The 13,892-nt window shown below is 40.6% G+C and overlaps 1 protein-coding gene across 1 annotated transcript in view; it reads right to left on the bottom strand.

Moving 5' to 3' along the window:
- LOC140196258 (transferrin receptor protein 1-like) overlaps positions 1-13,892 on the bottom strand; it is a 57,113-nt gene that overhangs the window by 24,106 nt on the left and 19,115 nt on the right. Inside the window, exons 7-12 of the mRNA XM_072255147.1 lie at positions 12,632-12,751; positions 9,926-10,021; positions 6,651-6,790; positions 3,525-3,691; positions 2,892-3,008; positions 1,463-1,548 (exon numbers count right to left, since the gene is read on the bottom strand). Coding sequence (XP_072111248.1) covers positions 1,463-1,548; positions 2,892-3,008; positions 3,525-3,691; positions 6,651-6,790; positions 9,926-10,021; positions 12,632-12,751 — 726 coding nt within the window. The remainder of the gene's footprint in view (positions 1-1,462; positions 1,549-2,891; positions 3,009-3,524; positions 3,692-6,650; positions 6,791-9,925; positions 10,022-12,631; positions 12,752-13,892) is intronic.

Raw genomic sequence — 13,892 nt, 5'->3', positions numbered from 1 at the left:
AACACCTATGCACCACCAATTTGCAGGATGTCACTCAGGGAATTGGGATGGATATTTTGTTGTGTGACTGTATCTTTAGTTGCCGTCTTGTATAAGCTACATGTGCCTTGTGCGATGTATGACTGTTGATACTGTGTTTTGCACCTTGGCCCCACAGTAATGCTGTTTTGTTTGGCTGTGTGCATGTATGATTGAATGATAATTAAACCCGAACTTGAAGATTGGCTGACTGACAGGAGGGAAACAGTAGAAATCAAGGGGGCCTTTTTTGGTTGGCTGCTGGTGACTGGTGATGAGTCGCAGATGTCTGTGCTGGGACCATTTCTTTTCACATTATATTTCAAAGATCTGAATGACGGAACTGATAGCTTTGTGACCAAGTTTGTGGATGATATGAGGAGAGTTGGAGAAGCAGGGAGTGTTAAGGAAACAGAGACCGCTGAAAGACTTGAGACAGATTGGGAGAATGGACAAAGAAGTAGCAAATGGAATATCGTGTAGTTAAGTATCTGGTCATGCACTTTAGTAGAAGGAATAAAGGCATACGCTGTCTTCTAAACTGGTTAAAAATTTGAATATCAGAGGTGCAAAGGGACTTGAGAGTCCTCGTGCTGGATTCACTGAAGTTTAACTTGCAGGTTAACTCAGTGGTAAGGAAAGCAAAGGAAATGTTAGCATTTATTTCCAAAGGACTAGAATTTAAAAATAAAGGATGTGATGCTGAGGCATTATAAGACTGCACTTGAAATATTGAGAGCAGTTTGGGGTCTCTTATCTAAGAAAAAATGTGCCAGCATTGGAGGAAATCCAGAAGAATGATTCTGAGAATGGAAGGGCTAATGCATGAGAAGTGTTTGATGGCATTTTGGTCTGTACTTGCTAAAGTTCAGAAAAATGCGGGGCGGGGGGAATCTATTTGAAACCTATTGACTATTCAAAAATCTAGATATAGTGGACACAGAGTAGATGTTTCCTATAGCACTGGAATCTAGGATCAGAGTGCACATCCTCAGAATAGATGGACGCCCATTTAGAACTGAGATCAGGATGAATTTTTTTTAGCTAAAGAGTAGTGATTCTGTGAAATTCATTGCCGCAGACTACAGTAGTGGCCTAGTCATTGGGTATATTTAAATTGGAGGTCAAAAGGTTCTTGATTGGTCAGGGCATCAAAAGTTATGAGGAGAAGGCAGGAGAAAGGGGTTGAGAGCGATAATAATAAATCAGCCATAGTGGAATGGCAGAGTAGTCACAATGGGCTGAATGACCCAATTCTGCTCCCAAGTCTATTTCCACTAAGCATTACGCTGGAATCTATGCCCCTTAAAAATGTGGAAAAATTGAGAAGTATATGAAATACAGCTTTAAAGAGTTCAGAAGCTAATACCCATCCAAAATTTTGTAAATAATTCATAAATTTATGAAGTCAGACAGTTTTTCAAAATTCTTCAAATCCTGTTACCTCCAACCATTCTGTTGCTCCAACTGCTCCAAAATCACCACCACTCCAACTTGCAAAGACTATACTTCGTCTAGGTCTGAATCCATCTAAAAAAAACAGGCACAGAAGCAAATTACGTTAACTTTTGACACTTCTTTAAATCCCTAAAAACTGAATAAGTCCACAGTACATGTTTCGATCTGTGGAGCCTAGCCTGCACTGCATGTTAGCCCAGTTTTGTGTAATTAGATTATTGTTACTGTTGGTTTTGGATCAACAGAGAAAATGGGAAAAGTACAATATGCCTATTGATTCTGCCCTGAATGTAGCTGACACTGTCTCAAAAGCATACTCCATTTTTCCACTATACCTCTTGAAGTCTTAACTCCAGAAATCAATCTACCTCCTCCTTAAACACATCCAGTAATTTGACCCCTACCACCTTCTGTATTAGAAAATTCCGAATTTACTACTCTCAGATAAGGAAATGTTTTGTTAATTAAACTTGTAAATACCTTCACATATACTGAGACAGTGACACCACCATTCAGATGCCCCTTCTCCAGCCAGTGGGAAACACTCACTCTATACCCAGTTTATCAAGATTTCTTAGAATATTATTCAATGAGATCCCTCATAGTTGATCCAAACTCCAGTGAATACTCAACTCAACTTCGCCAAACTACAACCCCGGTATCCTAGGAACCTGATTGGCAATTTTTTCCTATGCTCCTTCCAGAACAATTACAACTTCTAAAAAGACCAGATCAAAATTGCACGCACTAGTTTTGGTACAGTCTCAGAAAGAACCATACTTCCACTGCTCCAAATGTTGAACAGTACATTTCAGCATTAGTCTGTCCCCCTGGAACAGCTCTCTCTTTTCATAGCACTGACACCATGCGCAAAACTGGAACTGACTTCTCCCACACTTAACTGTCCATGTATTTATCTCCTCAATTCTGTCAATCCTGAGCCAGTTACTTCATACCAGATAATAATCCAGTTTCCAACCTTTGAGGTTCTGCTTTTTAATTTAGTCACTAGCTATTCAGAGTCAGTCTTACATATGTTGTTGTCACACTCAGTGCCAATCATTTACCGTCTTGTGTGATGTCATACTGCAGATTTTTCTTGTAACCTTCAAATTGCTGTCTCTCCTGTTCTTCATCTTGATCCTCATTCTTTATAGCCCTCTTCCCTCTCACCAAACCCTCCCACTCTTTACACTGACAGCATTTTGATCCCTGCTCTTTTTACTTTGCATGTGTGTATGCGCATCTCACTCTCACTTCCCATTCTCAAGAACTCTTTCTCATTATATGATTGGCCATTATTCTTTTTAACCCTTTGCTCCACACGCATGGACTCTTCCAGTCACCAGTATAGATTGTACTAATCAGTTCCACTAATTCCTTCGTCACAAGACAAGCATGATCTGTGCTTTCACCTTTAACCATTTTGGAAAAGACTCCTGCCAACTCCAACAGCAAAGCAGTTCCAACTCCAGATTCTGCTGCACCAGATCCATAGGAGTCACGCTGAGCACCAATCACAACATAATGATCTAAAAAGGAAACAGCAAATGTTTTTAGAATAGTACTTACACTAACCTGCACGCACTAAGAAAAAGTAGCTATCTCCAGATTTTTCACATAGGTACATTAACAACTGTGATATTTGTTAGAATATTCCGAACATGAAGTCAATTTTTTTCAAAATGAGAAACAAACACTGAGCACAAAGATACTGCTTTGTAAATATTTAGTCAATAATTTCAGGTTTCTGCAGGATAAATATCCAACTCTACATCTCCCACTACCTTCATTTCCACATTCAATACTTTCCAACGTTATTTTATTTATAACCCATTAACAATACTAGTCCCATAATCTGAAAGTTGACTGAATTTAATAGCATTTTGAACGCCTTTAGGAAAAAGTTCGCAATTATTCAATCCAAGGCAAGAGAAATATACAAATATTTGCTCTCCTGCTTATGGCCTTATCCAAACTAATCACAGGAATAGGTTGTACTCTGTCATTAGACATTCTTCAATTTGAAGTTAAATCTAATATCTTACCCTTTTCTTCGTTACCCTTGATGACACCAAATACATTATGCATCTCTCTCACTTCTTCAACATTATTTACTTCCATCTTTATTTGTCCACCATCATTCTGAAATCCTGGTCCAAGTTTGGTTCCAAGGCCCTTCCAACTAGCTGGAGCATCTGCACCACCAAGCAATCTGTTAAGAAGAATTACGGATTAGAAATATCTTCAGAGCTCAAGAAAATCCTAAACAGAAATCACTACCAACTTCAAAAAAAACCTCATCAATTTTACAGCAAAAAGGAACAAATTTTGAACCATATGACTTGAATGTCCATGCAGTTAAAACCTGACACTAATAACCCCAACTTTCAATTAATGTCTCTCAGAATCACACACATTATAATGCTCCAAAGTTCATATATACTAAGCGAGAAGGATGACAGTGGTCAAAGATAAAGAGGCCTAAAATATTCTGAAAAATGAGAAATCATGCAGACTGGTGGGAGAGGAGACTTTGTTATAATGTATTAGTCCCCACTTTTTCCCCAAAGTTCCCAAATCACACCCACATTTTATTCAAGTCAATCCAAAAAAATCCACAAAAGCCAAAAGCTATTCCTTTTCTGCTACTCAAATCTTCCTGTCAAAGTGACAATGTTTACCACAACAACATGGGGAGTTGTACATGATTCTTGTTCTTCCCACTACACGTTCACCAATTATTTGTGCACATGCCAATCTCTACCAGGAGCAAGATCTGTGAGGAAGGCTTCCGCAAGCATGGCAATTCAAAGATCTTACTGCCTAATGGGCCTATAATGATTCTTTCGAAAAGTTCTTTCAAATTGGAATTACATGGCAATGAGAGACCTACACCTACAAGTAGTGCATCCAAATGTCATAGCAACAAGACCTAGACACAACAATACAGTACACCACTGGCTAGAGGTGGATTAGAAAGTGTAAAGTGAGAAGATGGAAATTTCACCCCCAGCAAAAATGGTACAATGAATTAATTGAAATAAGTGGGTGGTGAGATCGCAGTTGAAGTATTGTGAGCAGTTTTGAGCCACTTATCTAAGAAAGGATGTGCTGGCGTTGGAGATAGCCCAGAGGAGGTTCATGAAGATGATCCCCAGAATGAAAGGATTTTTTATAGGGCGAGTCTAGGACCAGAGGGACATCCATTTAGAAGCAGATGGGGGAAAGAATTCTTTAGCCCGAGGAATTCTTTGTCACAGAGGCTGTGCAGCCCAAATCATTAGGTATATTTAAAGTGGAGGTTGATAGGTTCTTGATTAATTAGGGCATCAAAGATTACGGGGAGAAGGCAGGAGAATGGGGCTGAGAGGGATAATGATCGGCTATGATGGAATGGCAGAGCAAACTTGTACCAAATGACCCAATTCTGACCATAGGTCTTATGGTGAGGAAAGGATGTGAAAAAGAAAAACATTTAATGCACTTAACGCATTAATCGAAAGATCAGTTCCTTAAATGACATGCAGTGCCTATAAGAGTATTCACCCCCCCACCCTGAAAGTTTTCATGTTTTATTGTTTTACAACATTGAATCGCAGTATATTTAATTTGGTTTCTTTGACACTAATCTCTTGACAAAGATAAAGCCACTGTTGGAAAAAAGCTCATATAAAATCTCAGCTAGAGTTTGCCAGAAGGCATATGGGAGATACTGAAGTCAGCTGGAAGAAGGTTCTATAGTCTGATGAAACCAAATTTAGCTTTTTGGCTATCAGACTAAATGCTATGTTAGATATAAGCCAAATACCGTACATCAAAAACATTCCATCCCTACTGTGAAGCATGGTGGTGGCTGCATCATGCTGTGGGGATACTTCACTGCAAAAGGCCCTGGAAGCCTTGTGAAGGTAGAGAGCAAAATAAATGCAGCAAAATACCGGGAAATCCTGATGCAGTTTGGAAGAGAACTGTGACTTGGGAGATTTGTTTTCAAGTAAGACAATAACCCCAAGCATTATGTGGATAAATGTGAGGTTATCCACTTTGGTGGTAAGAACGGGAAGGCAGATTATTATCTAAATGGAGTCAAGTTAGGAAAAGGGGAAGCACAACGAGATCTAGGTGTTCTTGTACATCAGTCACTGAAAGCAAGCATGCAAGTACAGCAGGCAGTGAAGAAAGCTAATGGCATGCTGGCCTTCATAACAAGGGGAATTGAGTATAAGAGCAAAGAGGTCCTTCTGCAGCTGTACAGGGCCCTGGTGAGACCACACCTAGAGTACTGTGTGCAGTTTTGGTCTCCAAATTTGAGGAAGGACATTCTTGCTATTGAGGAAGTGCAGCGTAGGTTCACAAGGTTAATTCCCGGGATGGTGGGACTGTCATATGTTGAAAGATTGGAGCGACTGGGCTTGAATACTCTGGAATTTAGAAGGCTGAGAGGAGATCTTATTGAAACATGTAAGATTATTAAGGGATTGAACACACTGGAGGCAGGAAGCATGTTCCCGCTGATGGGTGAGTCCGGAACCAGAGGCCACAGTTTAAGAATAAGGGGCAGGCCATTTAGAAAGGAGTTGAGGAAAAACTTTTTCACCCAGAGAGTGGTGGATATATGGAATGCTCTGCCCCAGAAGGCTGTGGAGGCCAAGTCTCTGGATGCTTTCAAGAAAGAGATGGATAGAGCTCTTAAAGGTAGCGGAATCAAAGGTTATGGGGATAAGGCAGGAACTGGATACTGATTGAGGATGATCAGCCATGATCACAGTGAATGGCGGTGCTGGCTCGAAGGGCCGAATGGCCTACTCCTGCACCTATTGTCTATTGTCATAAAGCCTACACAGGAATGGCTTAAAAGCAACAGAGTTAATGCCCTACAGTGGTCAAGGCAGAGTCCAGACCTCAATTTAATTGGGAATTTGAGGCTGGACTTGAAAAGGGCTGTTCACTCACAAATTAAATCCACCATGGTTTCAATGTTGTAGAACAATAAAACGAGAACTTCCCAGGGGGTGAGGGTGAATACTGTTTATAGGCACTGTAATTAAATAATTAAAGTAGAAAAGGAAATTAAAAAATCATTGTAAATAACACAACATTATCCTGCTAAATTCCAATGTTTCTGTAATTCAAGGCATTTATAGAAGTATATTGAACGATGATATACTAACTGGAGAAGATTTGAGGCAACAATGGCACTGATTGAATGAGCCAAAATCCCAGGTAGTCCTGATGACTTGGTTGGAGGAAATTGTGTATGGTTGAATGATGGAAATCCAGGAGTCCAGGGATCACCCGAGCCCATGTGAACCTTTTGAAACAGAATAAATAACATATTAACTCTGCACGATTAACAAAGTAATAATCAGTAGAGGACACAGGGCACTTCTCCATGCTAAACTACACACTATATTGTTTAAGTAATGCCATACTGAATATCTCATTTTTCTTAATGATTTGAAATCCTACAAAACTAGAACCAGCGTTGGTGGTGGTTGGGGGGAGGGTGGGTGGGATGGAGAAAAGAGATGGAGGGAGTACTGACAGAGGTGATCTTTTGGGGGGGAATCCTCAGGTCTTGCAAAAGTCAAGATCCAGTGCAGGCTGCAAGTTTCCACTGATGTCAGGAAAGATTATAGGACAAAGAACTAGAAAGCAATAAGGTCAGGCATGTTGTAAGTAATTAAAGACATCAAACTAAATGCTTGGTTTATTCATTCATTTAAATTTTAAGTGTAGTAACCTGGTTTAACACCATGTTTTATTTTATTAATACAATATGCTGTTGGGTATTTTGTTTTGGCAGATTTTCTCAAAATATTCCTTTAATTACATTATACAATTATTTCATTTTTTGCATTTTTTGTTTGAAATAAAAACTTTATTGATTAAGTTAGGCTTGTTGAATTAGCCAATAAGATTTGTTTTGCTAACAATTTTTCTTTGAGAGAGCACAGGAAGATCAACAGAGAGCCATTTTTGAGAGAGAGCACGGGATTGAAGGAGAATGGAAATAGACCCACCAACATCAGAGAACATAGTGAAACATTCACAGAACCCATTTGGAAGGACAGATACTGAGGTGAAAGATTCCTCATACAGATAATGTTCTCACAGAGAATGTACAGATAACTTTTAGTTAGCTAGCTAGCACACTGCCTTGAAGAAAGTTCTACGCTTTTTTCCTTGGAAGTTGCATGAATATCTGTTTTCTGGGACAGGTTCTTCAGTGCAAAACTGTTTCAGTATTGTGAGTAAACAAATACATATGATGGGCCTTTTCATTATTTAGTATCATACTAGACAACGGGGTGACCCGTTGGGGAACCCTCTGAGAGAAGGGTAGTGCAGTCTGATGTGACCAGAATGAACATTGAGTGCTATTGGTATCGCTTTGCTTTGGAAACTAAAGTAGAAAACCTCAGTTTATTAATGAATGACGCATAGCAAAGCAAATATAGCTCCTCCATGTTTAACGAAGGACACTTTTGATGGCATCATTTCTGGTTTATCCACCACCCTTGTGCCTCTTGTTGTCATTCTGGAGACATGCAGTCCTTTCATCCCCCGTCTCTTCATCTCTTCTGCTGTTTCTTGTTTGTCTCTGATCCTCTCCTCCTCTGTCTCTTCTTCTCTCATCTTTTTTGTCCTAACTCTTTGATCCTGGAGTCGTGCAGTCCTGGCCTTATCCAATTCGTGTTCCCTCCCTCTCCTTGCTGCTTCTCGACGTTTGGCGTCATCTCTTGACCATAATGTCCTCCTTCCTTCTCCATGCGGCATAATTAGGCTGACCTTTTTTTTACCCTAATGCTGGATAGAAGATACGAAGCAGTAACACCAAAGGATGCTGATTATTCTTGATGATGTGGTTGGCGCTTTCCTAAATAGATGTGGTATAGTCACCGCTGTCCTTTGACTGCAGCAAAGGGTTTGATGGGTGTCTCGAAGTATGTCATTACAATAAGATTTAAATATCTGTTATTGATGGGTCTCAGTTTGATCTGTCCTTATCCTGCACATGCTGATGGTGACCCCTGGAAATAGAGCTGCCCTGCCCTTTTGCTCCAGTAGATGTCGCTGCTGAGGCTGGCTGTGTGCATGCGTCGGGCTGTTGCGTCCCAATTTCCATAATGGCGGATCGGCTCTCGGGTGAAAGTGAGCCTGTTGACTTTGGCGAATGAGCAATTTTATACGAATATATAACCCTGAACTTTGCCTGCATTCTGAAAGTTAGCACATTCTAATTCCATTTAGCCAAAAAAAGTGCCTCTGTAATGCACCATTTGTGCTAACTGCAGGTCACAAACAGACAAACAGACAGAGCATGAGAGTTTTAGTAGTATATAGATAGCATTATTGTGTTTCTATAGTTTAAAAATTATTGTAAATACATTTTCCATCCAAGTTTATACTGCTGTGAATTAAATTATTCTTTCCTAACAGTAAACTTGCATAGGTGTGTCAATGCAAGTTTACTTTCCCTTAGAAGGAATATTCAAACATTTATGTTCCTGTATACCCAAATCATATTTACCCTAAATGTGCTTCTTTAATGGAAACGACCTTTTTCATCACAGTCCCCATGCCTTGTCCAGTTACCTTGCTGTTAGGATGAATTCACATCAATAGCTAACTTATTATGAGTAAGAGGGCTACATAATTTTTTTTTAAATTAAACATTACAAAAGTTGTCATTGATGTTAAGCCAGCCTAGATTCTGTGGCTGAGTATCACACCATCCTTTTTCAATGATTCAGAATCATTAACCTCATTTAACTAGCTCTTAGGTGACATTCTAGCTATGAGGATTGTCTGGTAATCCCAGCAGCATGATCAAAGCATGGAAAATTACAGTATTTCCACTTTTTATAAAGTAAATCCACTGAGAAATGATGATCAAACATTACATGATCAAATCTACCAAAAATTCCACAAGTATGAACAGATACACTTTTTATTCTAGTCATCCACAATGCTGCAGCCATTAATAGCTGAACACTGGAGGGATGACTTCATGATGAGCTCTTACCACTCCCTCAATTCCAAACATCAACTGCACTTACAGCTAAAAGTTAATGACTGATTTCCTTTTCCCATTCCTACATTTTCTCCTGTTCAGATGCCAACAAGATACCAAAAAAAAAAGCAATTTTGTGGCCAGTTCTAGAAGCTTAACAATCAGGTGCAGGGGTAAATAAAAACAAGAATGCTGAAGTAAACAGACATGCCAGAAAATATCCAACTCATTGTGAATACTAAACAGTCATTTTAAAAATACTCACTGATCCACAACCCTGTGCTACATATTTTGCAATACATTCATTGATAATCCTGTAGCCCTTTTATTCAAAGCACACACATTTAAGAAAATACTGGGTGTGCCCAGCAAGTCAAAGCAGAGGTACAGATACCACTGCACATTAATCTGAAATGCTACCATACTTACATGTCCAAACATAGCCACATCTCCTTCCACTTTATAATCTTTGGGATCAGGATAGATCAGAACACCTCCAGCATTCATCTTCTCGGCATTAAAGACCTAAAAACGGAAAATTCTTTGAAATCATTCCTTCATTAATTTTAAACTTACAGTCAGTATCTTAAATGCAGGTTACCCCGTGGCCATTTCCCTCCGCAACAAATATAATGTAGCAGCAGTCATATTGGTGGCACTGAGAAGGCTCTGAGCCTCAGCAAGTAAGGAAGAAGACAGGCAGGACAATAGTGATAGGTGACTCAATAGTTAGGGGCAGGTTGGAGATTCTGTGGCCATAAGAGACATCAAAATGGTGTGCGACACACACAAAATGCTGGAGGAACTCAGCAGGTCAGGCAGTAGCTATGGAAATGAATAGCTCACACGTCAGGCTGAGATCTTCTTCAGCACTGAAATAGAAGGGGAAAGACACCAGAATAAAAAAGATTGGGGGGAGGGGGAAGGAGGCTAGCTAGAAGGTGATAGGTGAAGCCAAGTGGGTGGGAAAGGAAAAGGGCTGAAGAAGCAGGAGTCTAATAGGAAAGCAGAGCAGACCACATGAGAAAGCGAACGGGACAACCCAGGGTAGTAATAGGCAGGTGAGAAGAGGTACAAGGTCAGAGTGGGGAACAGAAGAGAAGAAGAGGAGGGGAATATTGGTACTCATGCCGGTTGGAGGTTAACCAAACAGAATAGGAGGTGTTGCTCTTCCACCCAAGGGTGGCCTCATCTTGGCACAACAGGAGGCCATTGACTGACTTGTCAGAATGGCAATCGGTATTAAAATGTTTGGCCACTGGGAAGTTCTGCTTTTGGCGGAAGGAGTGGAGGTACTCAAAGAAAAGGCTCCCAATTTACAACAGGTCTCACCAATTTAGAGAAGACCACATCGTGAGCACTGGACACAGCCGATGACCCCAGCAGATTGGGAGGTGAAGTGTTGCCTCACCTGGAAGGACTGTTTGGGGCACTGAATGGAGGGAAGGGAGGAGATGAATGGGCTGGTGTAACACTTAGGCTGTTAGCAGGGATATGTGGTGGGTAGAAGATTAGTGGGGAGGTACGAATGGACAAGGGAATTGCAGAGGGAGCAATCCCCACGGAAAGCAGAGTGGCTGGAGGGGTGGGGCGGGAAGAGGTAATGATACGTTTAGTGGTCGGATCCCTTTGGACATGGTGGAATTTGCACAGGATGATGTATTAGAGGAGCAAGCTCATTGGGTGGTAGGCAAAGATATGAGGAACTCCATCACTGTTAAGGTGGCAGGAAGTTGGCTGAGCGCAGATGTTCGGGAAATGGAAGAGATGCCGGTGAGGGCAGCATCAATAGTGGAAGACATCTCTGATGTCCTGGAAAGAAAGGCCACATCCTGGCAACAAATGCAGTGGAGGCGAAGGAACTGAGAAAAGGGAGTATCATTTTTACAAAGATAGCGTGGGAAGAGGCATGGTCAAGATAATCATGGGAATCAGTAGGTTTATAAAATATGTCGGTTAACAGTTTATCTCCAGAGGTGGAGAGGGAGATAGATCAAGAAAGGGGAGGGATGCGTCAGAAATGGACAGTTGATAAAATTGATGAGCTCAGCTTGGGTGCATGAAGAAGCACCATCGCAGTCATGCTGCCTCTCAGGTGCCAATGACAGATGTCTGAGTGGATACAGAATATTCTCCGGGGAGGATGCGCAGCCAGAGTATGTGGTGCATGTAAATACAAATGACATTAGTAGTTAAGTGGGATGAGGTACTGCACATTGAATATAGGGAGTTATGAATGCATGGCTGATGAGCTGGTGCAGTGGGCAGGGTTTCTAGTACACTGGCACCTCTTCTAGAACAGGAGCAAACTGTACAAGAGTAATGGGCTACACCTTAACTGGAGGGAAACTAGTATCTCGGCAGGAAGGTTCACTGCTGCTATCCACGTGGGTTTAAACCAGATTGGCAGGAGGATATGAGCCATACCACCAAGTCATAGAGTAAGCGATTATAGCTAAGCAACAGGAGTGCACAACAATCAGCATCAAAGACGACGGGTTATAAACCGTTGTGAATCATGTGTGCGCATTCATGATTTCCTACACTACATAGTAAGTCTTGAGAAATCTGAATGCTGCTAGAAATATTTATCCAAGAAATTCAGTAAGTTTAAGATACTGATGGTTAACATGAGATAGTTTAAGAGGAGATCTGTTTTTTTTTTAAAAAGTGGTAAGCGCCTGGAAGGAATTGCCAGGGAAATTTTAAAGGAGCATTTAGACAGTTATGAACAGATGGTGAATAGGGGAATATGGGCCTTGTGTAGGCAGATAGGACTAATTTACAGAGGGATATGGATTAGTTTAGTTTGGCATCGTGGTCAGTACAAAGAGCCAAAGAGTCCATTCCTTACAACATCACTGGGATTTAATTAAAAAAAATCTGACACTTGGAGAATAAGATTTCAACGACATGGTTTTGATTATTACTTAGATGAGAACAGTGAATAAAATGGCATATTTACTCTGCCACTGGAAATCTATTGAAGGGACATTATAGATTTTGAATTGACCAAAATCACAATAGAAAAATGCCAATTTCAAGTTATTCATTTGGTAATTTATGAATTCCTTCATGCTGTGGTAGCAATAGCAAGAAAACTTTAGAAATAGTCGATGTTTGACATTTCAGAACCTTCTCTGCAAAACTGATCTTCCCTGCGCGAACGATGACAACAGTGCCATTGACTTCCACTTGATTCTGCAATTCTTTAAAGTCATCTTCTGTTCCATAGTTGGCATATACCAGCTTGCCCTAGAAAGACATGGAACTTATTAATGCAAGAATAGAGAGTTACTACCACTTGTCTCCAACAGCAAGTTTTTGCAAATCTTTCAAATCGCAATAGTGACAATAGCAAGAATGTTTCATGCACTGAATTTGCAATGATAAAAACTAATAGTGGGATTATGTCATTTATGCCTGCTATTTCTTGTTGCTGGTCAGCTCATTCCTGCCTGTCACACTGAATCATTACGTCAGAAGAGCAGACATTGCTACAATTGAATTCTCACATTATCATTTATGTCAGCAATGTCCAGTGGAGGAGCAACATCATATTGAACAGAGAGCTATATGCCAGACTTTAAGGGAGTTTCCTCAGTTGGTTGGGTATTTTAAAAATCAATGAACAGATTGTGCATTTGAGAAAGCCTAGTGCTTTTAACAAAGTAGTAGTTTCTATTTTGGCTCTTTACCATTCCTTGTCCACCTTATTCAAAACCCCTTTTCCCTCAATACTGCAATCAGTCCAACTATTTATGCAGTTAATAATGAAAACATTAAAATAACTTCCATATGAAAATTTTGTACACTGAAGACAGCACAAGGGTTAAAAATGCACCCAAGTCCTTCACTGTCAGCTTGCTAATCAAAGTGTTGTTGTTTTGAACATGGCCATTAATATACGTACCAGTGACACAGAGCAAGTGAAAATAGTGAATTCCAGTTTATCAGGACACATTGGGACTAGTACATTTTGGGCCAATTAAGTGGCTTCTCCAAATAGCCAAAGTTTCAGGAGAATAGTTAAAAAGGTATGTGACAAGAATACACATAGATTAAGATGTAGCTGTCCTGTGCTGGCACCAGTGGGATCAGCAGTTGGTCTGCCACCTGTCTTCAGGAGAGAGAGAGAGAGAGAGATAAGGAAAACAATGGAGCAGCATTTGGAGATGTGTAATGAAGGGATGGGAGAGAGAGTAACAGAAGGAGAGAGCTGTCAAGATCAGCTCCCCCCTTGAACCCTGAACTGTTTGAAGTGATGGACAGGCGATACCCCAGCAGGGGGATAAAAAGGGACAGGTTCGCTAAGGCAAGACACACACAACACCCGAGGTAACGAGACCCTGGAAGCGGTGCGTCTCTCACAAGTCGGTGGGAAGTTTTGGAAGGC

The sequence above is a fragment of the Mobula birostris genome, chromosome 4, assembly GCF_030028105.1.
Source record: "Mobula birostris isolate sMobBir1 chromosome 4, sMobBir1.hap1, whole genome shotgun sequence".
NCBI classification, from domain to species: domain Eukaryota; kingdom Metazoa; phylum Chordata; class Chondrichthyes; order Myliobatiformes; family Myliobatidae; genus Mobula; species Mobula birostris.
The sequence above is the reverse complement of the archived record's forward strand: the minus strand, read 5'-3'. Positions and strand labels throughout refer to the sequence as shown.